The sequence below is a fragment of the Toxotes jaculatrix genome, chromosome 15, assembly GCF_017976425.1.
Source record: "Toxotes jaculatrix isolate fToxJac2 chromosome 15, fToxJac2.pri, whole genome shotgun sequence".
In the NCBI taxonomy this organism is placed as follows: Eukaryota; Metazoa; Chordata; class Actinopteri; family Toxotidae; genus Toxotes; species Toxotes jaculatrix.
The window spans coordinates 19,094,911-19,113,822 of NC_054408.1; the positions used below are offsets into that span (position 1 = coordinate 19,094,911).

Below are 18,912 nucleotides of genomic sequence, written 5' to 3' on the forward strand. Positions count from 1 at the left end.
GGGGTTGAGAGAGGAAAAACAACAACTATTCCCAGTTACACCTACAGAATTGTGTATTGAATGAATATGAATATCAGAGATTTGGCAGAAATAAAGAAATGGCAGACACTTACATATGCTCGCCTCTTACAGCATCTGTCAGTTGGCGGACTGACTGACTGAGTCCATACTCGTTCAGTGTAACAGGCTAGTTTCCATGGAGATCTCCAGTGAAAGTGACCATTTTAAACTCTGTTTTTTGGGTTTCTTCTTTTTTTTTTGGTTTGGAGCTTTTTTTAAGTTACCTTCTATGACTTACTTTGTGTCTATAGCTGCCATACATTGAAAACAGCACAGTAGTAGCAGCTTCAGTCTTCCATTTGTGTCTACCCTGGAACCATTCATCCTCAGCACTGCTGTGAACTCAGAAGTCTCACAATACACAACCAATGTAGTTATGTGCTGAAGTCAGAAGTAAATATTGAAACCTAAAAACACACTTTGGGTCGTGGCTACAAGCTTAAAGTGCAAGCTGCTAAGTTTCCAATGTAGACAACTGTATTGATTAAAACTAATACTTACATACTTCCCTTCTTCTTATTTACTTATTCAGGCATGCAAGCACAATAGTAGACACCCAAACAGACTGGAGAGAAATGGGTTACCATAAGAGGCTTAGAGGATGTGTGTTTGTGTGTGTGTGTGTGTGTGTGTGTGTGTGTGTGTGTGTCTGGCTGGCTGGCTGGCCGTTTGGTCATACATGGCTCGGTGGACTGGAATAATGGTCCAGTTGGTGCAATCACATTCATTCCATAACGTGTGTGTGTGAGAGAGAGTATTAATAGAGGGGGTATTAGAGTATTTAGAAATGAAGATCCCCAGATTACCCCCAGATCACTGTGCCTGCATACGTGTGTGCCCACATATGATGATATCTAAAGCTCATCATAATGGCTAGACCACCTAACCATTATACTATCAGTGGATTCTGTGTCTGTCTTTCTCCCCCCTATTTTTCTGTTTCTCTCACACCATCTCTGGCTCACTTGTGTCGTTAATTTTTTAGATTGTGGAGTGTGGTTTGAAGCCACTCCTTCATTGTCCCAGGAGATGGTAGGGAGGCAGCTTCTTGCTCAAGTGCACCTTTATGGTTTTTGTAGCTGAAATATCTAAATCAGCTGTATATCAACTATTCTTATTCCCCAAACGGCCATTTTTAATCTACATCACTCTCGGCAAGGTTAGTGTTCATGTTGAACTACTGTTACTTCAATACAGTTAAGCTTCAGATGTGATATTTCCCACAAATCACATTAACTGCATTTAAAGTACATAAAGTGGAGTCACAGTTAATCTCACAAAGCCATTCTATCGAGTAGAAAACTGAGATAACAACAGGTATTGAGTTGGCTGTGAGTGTGAAAGCACCCTCCTCTAAAAACAGCACCTCTGAGTGTCTGCCCAGAATAACATCATTAGTTTGAAGTATAATGACAGTCTAAGGCGTCTACACCCTTTTCTAAACAAATTTTGCACTTACATTTCTCATTTTTGCAGATTAGACCATGGTTAATGATGTACACCAACTTCAAACTGCTATTAATATACATTTTCTATTTAACATATGTCACTTAAATTGTGTTGTGTCTCTGTGTTTTCATCCCAGGTTCAGACTGTTCCCGTAACTTTACCAGCCCCTCGGGTCTCATTGAGTCTCCGGGCTTCCCTGACAAATACCCCCATAACCTGGAGTGCTCCTTCATCATCATTGTCCCCCCCAGTATGGACGTCACCCTCACCTTCCTCACCTTTGACTTGGAGAACGACCCCCTGCCGGGCGGAGAGGGGGACTGCAAGTATGACTGGCTGGAAGTATGGGACGGACTCCCAGGAGGTGAGACATTGATTGAAGCTGCTTTGTTTGTAGATTGTCATCTGAAAATAATGCTGTTGTTGTTTGTTGATATAACTGTGATAAAACTGTTGATAATGGTGATCTTGATAGAGATGTTAAACAGTAATTCAGCCATTTCAATGCACAGTCAATACACAGAGCAAAGAGAAAATGGTGCGTATTCTGCCCTGCCTACATCATTATTGACTGAGGTGGAGTAGCAACTATTTTAGTAGCTATGCGTTGGTAGATGAAAGCTAAGCTTACAGGCAGGATGTTGGCTCCTACTGTGGAGAAACAACAGAACTTTTTGAGGGGAGAATAAAATAGGAGTTGATGAGAAGAACAAGAAAAGATGGGAGGTGAGAAGAGGGATGGTAGAGGGCTAGGATATTTCTGGTCTAGTTGCTAGAAGGGCTGGAAGAGTTTAGAAGGACTCATGCAAGGTGCAAACACCTTGGATCTAGTTTCAAGAAATGGAACAGGTAGAGAAAAAGGGAAGAGCAGTGAAAGGGCAAGGAAAAGTCATCCACTACTGGGAAGACTGGAACAAAGAAAGGCAATGCAGAGAGGAATAAATGAAGGCCAGAAGATTTCTTGTCTGTCTTCAAGAGGAGGACTGAGAAAAGAGAAACAGGAAGAGAGCTCAGCAAGCGGTGCTGGAAAAGAGGGAAGGAAATTTGTTATTTTGTTATTTCTGTTTTGGATTATTTTATTTGTTGGGTGATACTGTTTTCATGCCAGCATCAATAAATAGCGTCCATTGTTTTTAGTTTTACAAACTGAAGAATTTTGGAAACATTTTTAATCACCTTATTCTCAAATCTTCTTAGGCACTTAGAAATCACAAAGACTGAACAGCAGTAGGAGCAAAGGAGAGCAAACAGTGGTACTTTGCTCCCTTTGAATACTGTAAATATGAATTTAGCCAAAGTGGACAAGAAAAGTCAGGGAGAAGGAAAAAGAGAAAGAGGGGGTTTAAAGGGAGAATAGAAAAAAGGCACAACGTCTTGATTCCTTCTCTTTCAGGGAATTTAATAGAAGACAAGAGAGGTTAAGCAATGTTGAATGCAGAAAATGAGGATGACCAGAAAGGCAAAAAAAGAGTGGTTGAAGGAAAAGAGAGGATGAAAGGCTTCAGCTCTGAGTGATGGAGAGACCACAAGAAGGATAGTAGGATGAAAGGAGAGGCAGGAAAGTGAAATGAAGTGGGAGGAAGTTGAAAGGGAAGAAAATACACAGGATGAGATTCAGAGGTGAAGGGCTTAGGTTCACCCTTTGCAGGGTTGTAGGGACCTAAACAGGAAAAGAAGACAAGAAAAAAAAAGGCAAGCAGGAAAGAGAATGATCATGTGTCATTATGAGGTTAAAGGTGAGGGAAGAAGGTTGGAGATGTTGAGAGATCTGGCCTAACGCTCTATTCAGTCAGAGGAAATGAAAGAAGAGGATCAGATGAAAAATAGCCAGAGAACTTAGTTTTGACTTGATTGTAGAGAGAAAAACTGGAATGTGAAGAGTTTGTGATTGTTTTGTGTGAGTCTGTTTTTGCAAAACTTAACTCTGTAACTTAACCACATATGAAATTATGAAAGTATTAAGAGGCTGCGACATTGGTATAATTGTGTGTGTTTATGTGTGTGTGTGTGTGTCTGAAACCACATATGTCTTTGCAGAGGTCAGACCGGGGGCAAATATGCCTTCTGTCAGAAATATTAAATATTATAACCTTAAAAACAATTTGTTTATGCAAACATTGGTAATTATAGAAATAATTTCTGTGGATTTGACACTCTTCTCCTCTTCTCTTTTCTTCTCTTCTCTTCTCTTCTCTTTTCTTCTCTTCTCTTCTCTTCTCTTTTCCCTCTTCACCACCATCAAGAAAAGAGTTATTACTGTTATTTGCTCAAGAGCCCTATTTCAAATACCTACCCATTCCAAAAGGGAAGAAAAAAATCAATACCACTGATCGATTGCCAGCTATTTTCTTGTCTTCTACCTCCTCCTCCTTCACAAGCCTCCTCATGTGTGTATCTGTGTGTGTGAAAGAGGAGTCAGGGAGAAGCAGGATGAATCTACTATCTGTGCGCCCACCCTCATACACACACACACACACACACTCACACACACACACTCACACAAACACACACACACACACACACCCTGGGGCTCCAAATCACACTCATCTGTATGTGTTGACATATACAAGTTGTGGTATTAGAGAAGAAGACAGTAGAGGAATCACCTAGATCCTTGGATTTACGCACACATATTTATACTACAGATTGTAAAACCATGTCCAGTCCAAAGATAAAGGTGATAGATGAAGGGAAGAGGGGTGCTGACATTAGAGGGTGGAGCCACGAGCAAATGTCCGTGGACAGAGGGAGTGATAGCGGTAATGGAAGGGAGAGAAAACAATGCAAGTGCTTAAGGATGTAGACAAATATGAAAATTGAGGGATGAAGGGGTTGATAAAGGAATGAAAGATTAATAAAACCATCTTGGCATCTGGTTGAGATCCTTGTTGTTACAAAATTCTTTCACGAGTCAGAAGAATAAACAGATCAATAATGACAAAAGTTGCTGGCATAATTTGACCAGATTGATGGCTGATCAAATCATTTGTGTTTGATTGACAGTGGGCCCCCTGATTGGTCGTTACTGTGGGACCAGGGTACCTCCCGAGATCCAGTCATCTACTGGGATTCTTTCTCTGTCTTTCCACACTGACATGGCTGTGGCTAAAGATGGCTTCTCAGCTCGATACAACATGACGCACAAGGAAGTCAGTGAAAGTAAGTATAAGTTACACTTACTGTTTTTGTGTGTTTTTTAAACAAAAAAAATGGTAGAATAATCATGTAAATCTCCTCTCCCTTTAGCTTTCCATTGTAGTAATGCATTCGGTATGGAGTCAGGAAAGATCACTGACGACCAGATCACAGCCTCATCAAGTTTTTATGATGAACAGTGGCTGCCGCGTCAGGCCCGACTCAATTACAATGACAATGGATGGACCCCCAATGAAGACAGCAACAGGGAGTACATACAGGTATGTTTTTCTGTTTATTTCCAGAATGACTGGATCACAGCCCAGTCACATGGTTCAAATCATGCACACCACTTAGGCTTCAATGACTCTTACACCTTACTGGAAAAACACTGGAGCCTCATTCATATTCCTTTTTGATTTTTATATCGGATAAACGTGTCAGCTTTTTTATGAACTTTGTAAAATGTCTTGTTAATAACTGACCCGTGTAATAAATACATTTGACTTTTGAAAGTCAGTGTTGAGAGCTAGCACAGTAATCTGTAAATGAAAAGCAATATAAAAACCAAACTGTTTTCTTCTTATTTATTCAGTGAATTCTCAGGTTTTTGGACTAAAATGTATCTACACAATCACACTGAGAAAAAAAAACTCTTGACACATTCAGGCTTGCATTTAAGGGCTAATGTCTTCCATCCTCTTTAAAGGTCTGGATAGTTCATGATACCCGAAAGATATTTGTAGAAATGATGAAACTTTCATTTCTAATGTTCAGTTAACAGAGAAGGAGCCACTGTGGCACCAGTATTTTGATCAAAGAAACAAGGACAAGGGAAATGGCTTCCATGGCTGGCTGCAGAGATGAAACCTGACTTTCTTCTTGGACGCAGCTTCTCTTATTTTAATTAGTGTACGGACAGCAGCTCCACTGTTAATGTGGAGGAAAAATGTCACAATCACAGATTGGAGAAAAAAAAAAAAAAAAGGTGGTTCGGATTGTCAGAGCTCAACTGTAGCCAGACTCTGGGCCAGAAAAATACAGGAAGGGACTTTAGCCAAGAGGCAGCACAAGGCCAAGGTCCCATAAGTCTCACTCTTCCTTCCTGTCCTACCTCGACCGCAGCCGAAGGCTCCGTGTCTCCATCCCACGCTCAAAATTAGCTGACATTAAAGAACTTGTAAAACACGAATCTGTTACTGGAAGACTTTTTCCATATTTCCCATGAATTCTTTTTTTTTTTTTTTTTTGATATTTGGATGGCCCATATAATCTCCCCAGTCCATGGAGAGATGCCTGATTTGGATTTTATTGTTTTTGACACATCAGATCTTTGCATAAAATTGGTTTGACAGTTGGCTGGACGTGCAGCTTCAATCTCTCTTTTGCTGCCTTTCTGTGCCTCTGTGGCCACCGGTGTTGTGGTCTGGGTCGTTGCGTTCCACAGAGGCTTTCAGCTGTTCCCCTGCGTTAACACCTAGCAGAGACCAAAGCCCTTGCATGTGTTTGTGTGTGTGCACATATATGTGTGTACAATACACACACACACACACAACAGGTCCTGTCTTGACAAGCAGCTGTCATAAATGCCAAAGTGCCTCTCCTTCTTGCATCTTGCAGCCCTTGGTCTAACTGTAACTGTGTGTGTGTGTGTGTGTGTGTGTGTGTGTGTGTGTGTGTGTGTGTGTGTGTGTGTGTGTGTGTGTGTGTGTGTGTGTGTGTGTGTGTGTATGTTTGTTGATATGTGTGCCCGTGAAGCTCAGCCATGTGGTTTAAATCTCTCTCAGCAGCCCTTTCTCTGATGTAGCTTATGTCCTTGTTCTATTCGGTTCTATTCTGTTCTACCCTGGTCCAGTGAGGTGTGGTGCAGATTGATGATGTGAGCACTGGTGGCTCCATTATTCTAACAGCTCTGTGATTGATGAGGAACTTTTCCTGGGAAGCCTCACTTTGCATCTCTTTCACTTTGTCTCTCTCTCATTTCTTCTTCGCTTCCTTCTCTTCTTTCTTTCTCTGTCTTTCTGTGTTACTACTTACCCCTCCTTCTCTGCTCATCTGCTCACCTCTCCTTGGTTCCGGACTATCGATTAGTTGTCTTCATGGATCTCAGTCTGGCCCTAAGCATGCAGGCGTGAGGGTGCACATGCGTGATTGTGTGTGTGTGTGTGTGTTGGAAGTAATCTGAAACACCTGTCTCTCTGACAGATAACAAACGCAGCATTTTACCTCCCCGGGTGTTTTTTACTATACCCCAGTGGGACATGGAGCACACGCCTACACACAAACACACATACACAGAGCACACACACACAAGTTCTGATTAATCTACAGGTTTCAGCAGCTCCAATAGAGGAGAATAAATGTTATAACCTACCGCCGAACCTCTCTCATCTTCTGCTCTTTATTTATCTGCAGCCTGGCTTTGACTGCGTCCCCTATTTTTACTCTTTTCAGATGTTAAGTACAGGCTAGGATCTCTAGTAAAACATGTAGCGATCATAATTAATTTGAATGGAGAGCTTAAACAATGTGAAATACAAATATTAAACAGTTGCAGGTGTGCTATGAAAAGAGTAGTGTTCATTTAGTTGCCAAATGCATCAGGTTTTCAGTGATGTAGCGCTCAGTGAGTAATGTTAAAATTAATTTCACAGCAGCAAAAAGTTCCAGGAAATTAATATCCTTCCTTGATGGTCGTCCCTTTAGCTGCCAACAATGCAATCCTAACATTTGACTTATAGCCCAGCAGGTGCTCCTCATTAATAGTGTTAAAATACATTACCAAAAACAATATACAAGCTTTGTTTCATTATGCTCCAAAGCTCCATAATGCTATTCTTCACAAATGCAGAGAACCTATAAAATGTGTGTATACACACACTCACACTCACACACACACACACACACACACACACACACATATATATTCTTTTTTATTTTGTTTTACTTTCTATTATGATTTGGAAAGATACATTGTTCCGCTTGATCCACTCATTTTGGGCACCGTGGAGCAAAACAAACTCAAACTACTTGAGGGACCTTGAAATAAAGGAATGTGAAGCCCACAACCAGCACACAATGCTGTCCATGTATAATGCAACACAGCTAGCAGCATGCCAGACACGTAGTATAGCATCCACAATCAGGATGGGGAGGTGATTATGGCTATTGTATGGGAGGAAATTAAAATGAGCCCCAGGTCATTACTATCGATCTGCCAGGAGAAAGACACAGAGAACAGAGAGAGAGAGAGAGAGAGATGAGGAAGGGAAGAGAGGTTGAGAGATGGATACTGATAACTTAAGGTGTATATTTGTGGTTATTAATATGTGTCTTTAACCTATTTAATGCTGTAGGTGTTTCATCATCAGGAAATTTTGTACAGTGTGACTTGGGTTTCGGGTGAGATATTGTAATTTTATTTAATGTGAGATTATAGATCAAAATATTTTTGGCTGATTTAAGTAGGTGTTTTTTCCATTTTTGTTTTGTTATTCACAGTATAGGTTTTTCATGTTGAATTTGTTGTTTTTTGTAGAGCTGCCACTGGGGCACTGTGTGTTTCAGCTTTTTATTAACCAGTCACCCCTTCAGAAACCTGTTTGCATTCTTGAATATTTTGTTTATGATGTTTTTAGTTCTATTAAAACGTCTTCAATCTTCCTGGCCGACAGGTGGACCTCCATACATTGAAGGTGCTGACAGGCATCGCCACGCAGGGCGCCATTTCGAAGGAAACTGAAAAGGTTTACTATGTCGTCACCTTCAAGCTTGAGGTCAGCACCAATGGAGAGGACTGGATGGTCTACAGGCACGGCAAGAATCATAAGGTGGGCTCAGGCACATGCACAAACACATATCTCTTTTAGAGGCCCTGCAAAGTAGTCAGGGCAATTAAAGAAAGTCTGGATGCTCTTAGGTGACACACATGCCTCGACATGCACCCACATGGCAGTGGTAGAGAGAAATATGAGATGGAATATATGCAGCAAGGGTTGACCACACGCCCAAAATTCAGCCGGTGTCTGCAATTATAGCTGTTCCACTGCTATTCAGTTGGCTTCATTTAAAGGTTTACGACCAAGCCAGAATCAGCACACGTCTCCAAGCTCCAAGTGACTCCTTACATCATTGTATGCAAGTACATTTACAGTGCAGTCTGCTTTTCACATCCCATCTGGTTTTGGTTACTCACTGGCCAGAGTTCTGCCTAATGTTGACCTGGTTGGACAGGTTTCTAAGCTATTTTTCTCAGAGGTGTTAAGGCATGATGTGTCATCAGTGAGTGTGCTACAGTCCGGGGTGCTCGGTAGAAATGAAGCAGACAGCTCTGAAGGTCTTTAAAATGGTTGAAACAGCAATTAAAGTAGAGTTCCAGTGGTTATGGCTGTTTTTTTCCATCGCAGCCATTCTCCCCCTGCTATAGTGGTCACATGTGTTTGTCCTGCGGTTAATGCCACATCTACTTTTGTGCTATAAACCCTTATTCCTTCATGAACACTAACACATGCACAGATTCACAGATGCATACTGTACATTCAAATGCTTCTTTTTCTGCAAGAAGGAAACAGGAGATCCAGACTAACCATCTGGGGCTCCTCTGTGGACTGCAGATCCCATAAGGCTTATAGCTGAAGCTAACTCCCAGAGAAATGATTCATGGATAAAACACCAGGAACTGTGGAGAAGGATAGTCAGGATGATTAAGTTGAGGTATGATAGAAGAAAGAGGATAAAAAGTGAGTGCAAAGCATTTTTTATTATGTTTACAATTATTGTCAATGGTTACATTGAATAGAAAAATAATAATTTTGGTCATTTAATTGGTGCAGTATGGAGTAAATTTACATTAAATGGAAAACAGAGAGATTAAGAGTTAAGAATGAAATCAATTGGTCATTTTAGCATCCAGTCAGTTGTGTTGCCAGTCAAAAAGCAATATTCTGCTGACACTGGGCTATGAAACAATAAAAATCCAATATGCAAAGTGGATAAATGATGATGTTTTGAGGCTAGTTGTTGGTGTCACCACCCATAATCCCCCTTGATTCCCCTGTAACCCTGGAAAGCTGCTTCAGAGCTGTGAATGCCCAGGGAGACATATAGTGGTGTGCGTGCATGTGCATATGAATGTGTGTCTTTCAGGAGGAGGGGTTTTAGAATAAATCAGCAGCAGCTTCTGGTAGAATATCCCTCCCTTGTCTTGCGCACACACATACACACACACACACACACACACACACACACACACACACACACACACACACACACACACACATACACACACACACACCCTCAAACCAACTGGCAAGGGTCTCTTGAGCAATTGCCCCCTGGTGATTCAGTCTGTGCAGTAATCTGATGGTTCAGCTCAGGGCCATCCGTTGTTTCATTTGATCCAGTACTACATTTCTTTGTCTTGTTCATATATTATGAATATTAATCAGATATAGGCATATACTGTAAGAGTCTTATAGATTGGTCTTCATGTTATGGTGCTTCCTCTGTCGGAGAGGGAGAGATTAAGGAGGAGACAGACAGTTAGAGTTAGAGCAGAGAGAGCTAAAAAAAAAAAAAAAGACGAAGAGAGTGATGGTCATTTATCTGATGATGAAACGATGGTGTCAGCATCTCGGTGCCTAATGTCCCTTCTCAGCTGACACACCTCAGACGGCCAGTCAGCATCCGCCTTGCCACCGTGACTGTCTCTATCATCTTTCGGGGTGTAAGTGAGAGAGTGTGTTTTATGTTAGAAAGACACATAAATCACTCAGCAGCACTGGCCAAGAAGATCTTTTGGCTGAGTGTTTTATAGTCTGGGTGTGTAAAATGCTGTGTCTGCATTCACAGGATAATTCAAGGAAATAGTTTTTATAATTGAGAGCAGATCCTGGATCACTCCGTGCATGGATCAGTTGTAAGCACATGATATTTTATTTCTTTGTCTGAACTTTAATCTGCATGACGGCCAAAATCGCTAATTTACTACTTAAGAGAAAATGTAGCTTCTTACTGAGTCCTGGTATATATAGAAGTGGCCCAACTTCTTTCTATTTAACTTGTTGAACTATCCATCCATCTCCTCTTTGGCATTTTCATTCACTCACCCTTTCACTTCTGGTTCTCTCAAAATCTCATCATCCATCAACTCCTCCCTCCTTGTCTCCTCATTCTCTCTCCTCATATCTTCATTCACCTTATCTGTCCAGTCTTGCACTTTTTTTCCATCTCTCCTCTTTTCCCCTCCCTCAACACTCCATCATTCGTTCTCCTTCCCTCCATATGTTGCTGAGAAAGTCATCGTAAAATAGACAGGCAAGTTGCTGCTCGAACAAATGACTTTTTGTGCTTGGCTACAGTGATGGTGTGGTGTGTGTCTTTTGGTGTGTGTTTGTATGTATGTGTTAATCTGGAAGACTCATTGAATTAGTGTTTTATGAGCCAGAGGCATTAAAGGAGGACAAAAATTAATGGGAGCCACATGGACAGAGAGGAAAGAAAAGTATTAGCATAGCATACTGCCTGTGCTCATTCAAACTTCCACTCTTGCACGGCACAGTTATGCATGTGCACAAAAGCAAAGGCACATAGAAATACATGCATGCTTGTGGAGAAATGTATGTTTACAACCTAATTTTTGTTGTGTTAACATTTCTCCCAGATGAGTAAATAAAGCAGTCACTTTACATGCACACACACACACACACACACACACACACACACACACACACACACACACACACACACACACACACACACTGGTTTTTAACATCTGGGAGCCAGCCCATATAGGCGGTGCCACTGTCACACAACATCACGATGATTTGTGTGATCTGTAATGTATTTGATAATGTCATTAAAGGCCTGTTGTGAACCAGATGGAACATATGGAATACATGTTAACTTGCAGAAACCTTTTGGAGAGAAGGAGAAAGTAATATTCATACAGCATTTGCTCCTACATTGTACTGACAGGCTCACAAATGACAGATACTCAAGACACATGCACCAGAGTAAGTGCTTGATTCTCAGCCAACTTTCCCTTGGTTTCTATTTCTTTTTAACCTTAAAAAAATCTGTATTTCTTTATCAACAAATCTTCCTTTTACTGTGCAGAAGCCATTTTTTATATCCTCTGTTGATGATCAGGTCATGTCAGATCATTTCACTGCACATGTGAACCTTCATTATACAGGAAGGGGAAAAAAATAATGACACTATCTGTATAACTCAAACTGTTCTATGATTCAGTGAGCAAAATTGGCTGTGGGCCTGGTTATGGGAGGTTGCCCACATGACAAGAGAAAAGCTGCGATTTTCAGTGACCCGAGGTCTCCCGTTGAGAAATGATGTTGTCTCAGTTTGAGTCTTTGTCTGGAAGAGTTTGAGACCTTCTGCTAGTTGAAGTACATTTAAGTTCGATGTGGTACAAATGTCATTACGTAGCCCTCCTGAATTGCTGCAGGCAGAGCTGTCTGTAGCCATTACAACACTGGACCTCGGCCAAGACCAAAACCTCCAATTCCCACCTTAATCTGTGGGAGGGAGGATGGATGGAGAGAGAAGGATGGAGGAGGGAGACGTGGGTGGAATGAGAGGAAGGCAGAGGGATCGTGATGAGAGGAAAGTGTTGGAAAGTTGAAAAAAATTAGTAAAGAAAGAAAGACAGAAAAACACAACGTAAAAAGGTCAACCAGTCAAGCGCTGAACTGATGGAGAGAGGAGGAACTGAGCAGTGCAATGGGAGGAAGAGAGGTGGAAACCAGAGGGAAAAAAGTGAGGTTCATATGGGAACAAGTGAGTGAAGGAAAGAGGCAGAAGGGGGGAAAAGAAGTGTTCACAGGGGAACCACAGAGCAAAAGAGAGAGGGATGGACGGATGAACGAAGTCAAAGGGGGGGGTAATGAGAAAAGCAGACAAGGGAGTTGACCAGAAGTCCCTCTGGATAGATCAGAGGTCTCAGCAACACAGCCTGAAAGGGATGTCAGGAGAGGGGAAAGAAAATAAAATGACAGAGTAGAGGGAGGAAGGCTGTGAGGTGAAGGAAGGCAGGAGGGAGGGTGAGGTCAGAGGAGAGCGGGAGAAAAGAGTTTGTGACAAATGAAGAAAGAAAAAGTGAGAGTAAAAGAGAGGAAAGGGACAAAGGGGGGTATTATAAGGGTGCCATGTGTCATTTGGTTTGTGAGATTTGTGCACTGTACTGTCATACACACACCAAAACACACTCAGATTCATCTGTCAAAGACAGGTTACTTCCCCGAAGTCTTGGGTGTGTGCGCATTTTTGTCCTTGTGTGATGAAATGAGAGGAGATGGGGTTTGTTTTACTATTTTATTACTCTGTCTACACACATACTCACAAAACACACGACACGGACATTTGAATAATTCAGCATGTCTGTGCTGGTCCTCGCTGGCTGACTGACTGTGGCCCTGCAGGCTCATGACACGACCACACACACACACGGGCATACACACACACCTGTTCTTTTTTTCCCTTGAGGTGAAGATGTTCCTCGTTGTGCTCTTTTTCTATCCCGTAGCGTTACACGCTAGACCTGCTTAGTCACCTTTTGACTGCTGCACACTGTTGTTATTCAGTAGAGGAGGGGTGTGTAAGTGAAGAAGGAAACAATATTCACTTCTTGTCTGTAACCTTTGAACTTCAGAGAGATAAAAGTACATCTGAATAGGAAAGATTTCTCTTGCTCAGAATTGTACCTGTTGTACTGGTGTTAAAGTTCCTGGTTGTTTGTGTGTGTGTAAAGTCAAGCATCTGCTCACCCTGGTGTCAGCTTCCCATACCTCTTAACACAGGTGGACACATCAGCCCATTAACAAACATGGACAGACACACACCCAAACACACACATAATAACTTGAGCTGGTGTAGTCCATTAGCTGATTGTTATGGAAGCCTTTTTAGACAGAGAGTGAATTTAGAAGTTTAAGACCTCAGGGTTGTTACATATCCCCTTACACCTCCTCACTGTGGCTTCTCACCACAGAGCCAGAGCCTGGAGGGGAGGGGGTCGGTTTGCTCTGTAGTAGCAGAAAAATATATATTATATATATAAGTGTGGACAAACCCTTTGTTATGTAATTTGGTTGATTATCACTAGTGGTGTTGTTAAAAACAGTCATTATTTAATTTATCAATCCAATTCAGTATTATTTATTTAAACTCACAAGTTGACATTATTGTGACACTGCTCACTATGATGCACATTAAAAGATGCACACCTTTCACCACATGACTCATAAACAAATGATTAGTTACACAAATTACACTTTCAGTGAGTGATCACTCCAACGTGGGCTGATAAGCCCAAAGACGTAGTTTAAATCTCCAGTTAAAGTCACACAGCAGTGTATAATATGCCCTTTGTATTATGTAGAAAAAACTTATTTAAATTTTGACAGTGAGTTCAGCTTAGCAAGCATTGATTCAGAATATTAAAGAGATGATTTCTTGACAGTCTTTGTAAAGATAATCTTTGTGTGTGGCAGCGAGGGACAACTAATGGGATTTCAGTTTACTGAAGAGATTATAGCAATTATAACTACTTAACTTATTAAAGTTTAACAGTACATCAAGCAGCAGCTGAAATAGGGTTGCGAGTCTGTTTGGTGATTAATGTCTATGGACTGTATGTATACACACACAGGCATACACAGACGCGCACACACACACACACACTCACACAGAAATAATAAATAAAATAAATTTTGAAGCTGGCAAAGGACAGCAACAAGGTTTCAAACAACACACGAGCACAAAAAAAATCAAAAGACTCATACAGCATGTACACTCTTATGTACACATACAGGACATAAAAGCAGATACATCAAAGTGTATGCGTGTGTGTGTGTGTGTTCGCGTACACGTGCCGAAGAAATGTTTCAGTTCACACCAAGGGAAATCAAAAAGCACCCGCTAGCCCCCAAAGCCAAAGAGTGAGACTTCATAATTACACTTTTACACGCCGACGCACACACACACAAACACACAGACACGCACACACACACACACTTGTAATTACAGTCTGCTACCACAATCCCATTAAGTCTTTAGGGGCCTTTGGGCATTTTTCCATCTTTTAACTGGTCACAGTTTCTGGTATGAAGGCCATTGTGAGGGCATGAGTTCACTAGGTCTGACTTTGTATTATACACCCGCTGGGTCATGGGATCAGTTCTCTCTTGCTCCTGCAAGTCAGAAACCCCCTTCATCCATATTTTGTCACCTCTGACGGGTCCTGCAGTTTAATGGATTGAGAAAGGAGGAAAACAGTAAATTTACAAACACACACCTAAAACAAACCTAACATCTATAAATTAGTACCCAAGCAAGTAATTGCAAAGCCTTTGGCTCTGTTGAGTGAGGTTTACTGCTTTCTGTAATAAACACACTATGTTGTGTTTTTCAGATGTAACATAATAGAAAGGAGTGTTAGAGACGCAGAGGGAAAACAGCCTTTGAGGTTCTGTAATGAAACAACAGGATGGATTTTTTTTTTTCTTAAATTTATAGCAGTATATCATCATGGCAGCGAGAGAAAGGAAGAGGGAGAGAAAGAGATGTCGAAGAGAAAGATGGAAAGGGGGGAACAAAGTGAAATGATAGGGGAAAGAGCAGACACCCAGCTGTGTTTTACTGTGGTGAACCCAACAGAGATGACAGACATAGACAGAGAGAGATGACACTGACTGATAGACAGAAATATAAAGTCTTGGTGTCAATAGACAAAAAGAGTGCTTCTGGCCATATGTGCTTGCATTCAATTTCCTTTTATCTGTGTTTGTGTGTGTTTTCAGAGGAAATCATTTTGTGCGTGTGTGTTGTGTGTGCACATGGTGTGGAGTGTAAGAGCTCAGAGGGCATTGTGTAAGGCGGCAGAAAGAGAGTGTGTGTTTCTCTGTGTGTGTGTGAGACAGTTGTGTCTGGAAGTAGTGTATATGTGAATACTGTTTTGTGTGTCTGCACGTTGAGGGGGAACTGTGTGTTTTTCTTTGCTGTCTGTGCTTGAAGAAGTCAAGATTATGTTTTCCTTTGTGTGTGTGTGTGTGTGTGTGTGTGTGTGTGTGTGTGTGTGTGTGTGTGGTTATGTCAAGGGGACATGAGAAGAGGATGCTCTCCCACATACTTACACCCTTGATTTATTACACACTGCTTGCCCTCAGACTGTGGGTGTGAGTGTGTAAGAAAGCCTTTGCGCTCAGCCCTTCCTCTGTGAACAGACACAGTGTGTTCAATGTGTGTGCTCATGTATGAATACACATAGAGAAGAAGGATTACTCCAGTGGTCATTTTAAATCATTTTTAAATTATATTGTCCTGAGTCACTTTAACCACTGAGCCATAAATATGTGTTGCTATGGATACCAGTTGTTTAATAGTCTGTATCCTGCACCCTGAAATAGATCGTTGACTGTTACGTTACGTTACGTTATGTTATGTTATGTTATGTTATGTTATGTTATGTTATGTTATGTTATGTTATGTTAGAGCTGTTCATGTTTCTCCTAAAATCACAAATAGTTGTTATATTTCTGTATATTCACAGGTTAAACAATTAAGATTGCACTGTGTGTAAATCAGCTTTAGGCTGAACACATTCTGACTCCAGCTCCATATTTAACCCACAGACATGAGATTGATATACTAGCAAAACAAAATGATGATGATATATGACCCAGTGATATCAGGCCTGTGTCCTTTGTCATGCTGACCTAAAGGATGTGTGTCCAATCTCCTGTGTTGTCATGAAGTTCCCTTAAGAGGAGCCTGAAACTGAGCTCATATGTGGCAGCTCACTCTCCCTCTACCCTTCCTGTACAGGATAACAGTGTAGTATTGTTAAATGTCCTCTTCTCCTCTCTGTCTATAGGTTTTCCATGCCAATACTGACGCCACAGATGTGGTTCTCAATCGGGTCCCACAGCCAGTCCTGGCCCGCTTCGTACGAATCAGACCCCAGACATGGAAGAACGGCATTGCACTGCGGTTCGAGCTTTACGGCTGTCAGATTACGGGTAAGGAAGATGAAGCATCTTTTTCTGTAGACTTTCTTAAACTTTCTTTTTTTTTCTTGTCAGTTTCCTCATGGGACTCAGTCTTGTGAAAACACAGTAGCTGTCTTGCCAAGTTTTATACCAGTGATATACTGGTTTTTACAAGGGGTCACAAGGTGGGTCAGAGCAAAAATAACTCCCTTAGAAAACATTTCCTGGAAAAGAACAGGCAAATGTGAAAGGATCTTTTTTTCCTCTTCATTTAAATAATCTAATAATAAATAATTCAGTAATTTGTCCATCAATCCATCCAATGCTTCTATTCATACTTTTCTCTCCACTCTCTCATCTATTTCTCTCCCTTTCACTTGCACACATCACACCCACTCTCATGTGCACTCACACTCTTGCCCTCGCACTTTCGTGTCCATATCCTCCCTCTTTGTCTCCCACTCACACATTGCACACTAAAACACACACACACACACGCACAAAAAACACAGTCCTAATAGAATAATACTAGAGTGTGATGTGTGGGTGATAACATCAGAGAGTAACAGGCTCTCAGCTTTCATCTGCAGCCCTGGCAAACAAACACGATTTCAACCAGCATAATCAGCTCAATACTATAAATAGATAAAACTTAATTAGACTGTGTGTGTGTGTGTGTATGTGTGTGTGTGTGTGTGTGGGTGTGTGTGTGTGTGTGTTCTAGTAATGGTAAAAGAGAGAGTTTCAATCCATTTCATTGTGTGTGTGTGTGTGTGTGTGTGTGTGTGTGTGTGTGTGTGTGTGTGTGTGTGTGTGTCGGCTCCACTGTATCATTATTAGGTTAGGGCCTCTCTCTGCTGCCATCGTAGTGGCCATTGAGAGGGACAGATATGCTCTTATCTAGGAGGGCTATTTCAGCACCCACACAAATCACAATCACACCAAAACAATATGATACTGTGTGTGTGTGTGTGTGTGTGTGTGTGTGTGTGTGTGTGTTAGAGAGGGAGAGAGGAGGCGAAAGAGACACGTACGTGGTATATATATCAAGTAACTTTGCCTGTTCTTTTCTGCAAATTGCCCTTTTTTTTACCCTATTTTAACACCTGAAATTGCATTATATATCACCCTACTTTTCTCACTACTCTCAACATTGAGAACCCATTCAACACATCTTTTGCCCATTTCTGTTTCCCTGGATATTGCCCATTTCTGCCACCCTGTAATATCAGCAATCCATCAAGAGCTAGAGGAAAACAGTGACTTTTTATGCAAAATCTTGACTGTGTCAGACTAGTTTGTCTTTTGTTGAGAAGAATGACAGAGTTTGTTACTTTAGAGCAAAACAAACTGTTCTGCCACAGTTTCAGTAAAATATGTCTGTAACCTGAAGAGAAAACTTTATACCCAAGCTTACCTGCGAACAGCCATGCAGTATCTTTTCTTTTTCTTTCCCTGGGCATAGACATATTGACAAGCACACACTGCCAGGGGGAATGTGATAATGCCCTACACAGGCCTATAAAGGCAGACATAAAGCAGTCAGTCAGTGACATGTCATTAACTTAAATCACACTTTTATGTCTCTCACTCTACTTTTTCCTCTCTCTCCACCTATCCCTCTTCAATGCCACTCTGTTTTTCCCTTCTTCTCATTCTGCGTTTTCCTCTGTCCTTGCTTTGCCTTTGCTGACAGCTCCCATTCCCACTTTTCTCTTGCCCTCTCTTGTTTTCTCCCCTCTGTGCCTTCCCTTAAATCTTCTCCAGCTCTGCCTCATTCAGCTCTTCCTTCCTCCATCCCTCCTTCTCCTCTGCCTTAATCTCATTTTATTTCGGCCCTGCAGCACCTATCAATCATTTATTTTTAGCACCTTTATCAGTTTTCTCACCAGGCTTGTGTAGTGTGTGCATTTTTAAAACCATACGTGTGTGTATTGGCCAGGTAGTGTGTCAGTGGTGTACAGCTTTTGTAAAACCCTGTTATCAGGAAAAGCACAGTGGGAGTGTGTGCGCGCCCGTGCGTGGGCTGAACATCAGAGTGAGTGTGAGAAGAAGTGTGTTTCAACCCGTGTGAGAGACCTTGACTATGCAACTACTATGTGCTACTGCATGTATTGCTTTGTGTGACTGTATATATTATATGTGTGTGTGTGTGTGTGTGTGAGCTTTAAGGGCTCTCGTGCTGATGTGTGATATCTGGCTATTTCTGTTACTGTGATCTCCAGAGATGATATTCTCATCGACTCCGACTGCTGGAGTTCAG

General features: G+C 41.5%; 1 protein-coding gene across 3 annotated transcripts in view; it reads left to right on the plus strand.

The window, feature by feature from the left end:
• LOC121194206 (neuropilin-2-like) overlaps positions 1–18,912 on the plus strand; it is a 102,130-nt gene that overhangs the window by 43,726 nt on the left and 39,492 nt on the right. For all 3 annotated transcript variants that reach the window (XR_005895363.1, XM_041056913.1, XM_041056915.1), the window contains exons 4-8: positions 1,646–1,873; positions 4,513–4,668; positions 4,756–4,925; positions 8,319–8,474; positions 16,535–16,679. Coding sequence is in view for 2 of the 3 variants with exons in the window: in XM_041056913.1 (XP_040912847.1) it covers positions 1,646–1,873; positions 4,513–4,668; positions 4,756–4,925; positions 8,319–8,474; positions 16,535–16,679 (855 nt within the window). In the remaining variant the exon portion in view is untranslated. The remainder of the gene's footprint in view (positions 1–1,645; positions 1,874–4,512; positions 4,669–4,755; positions 4,926–8,318; positions 8,475–16,534; positions 16,680–18,912) is intronic.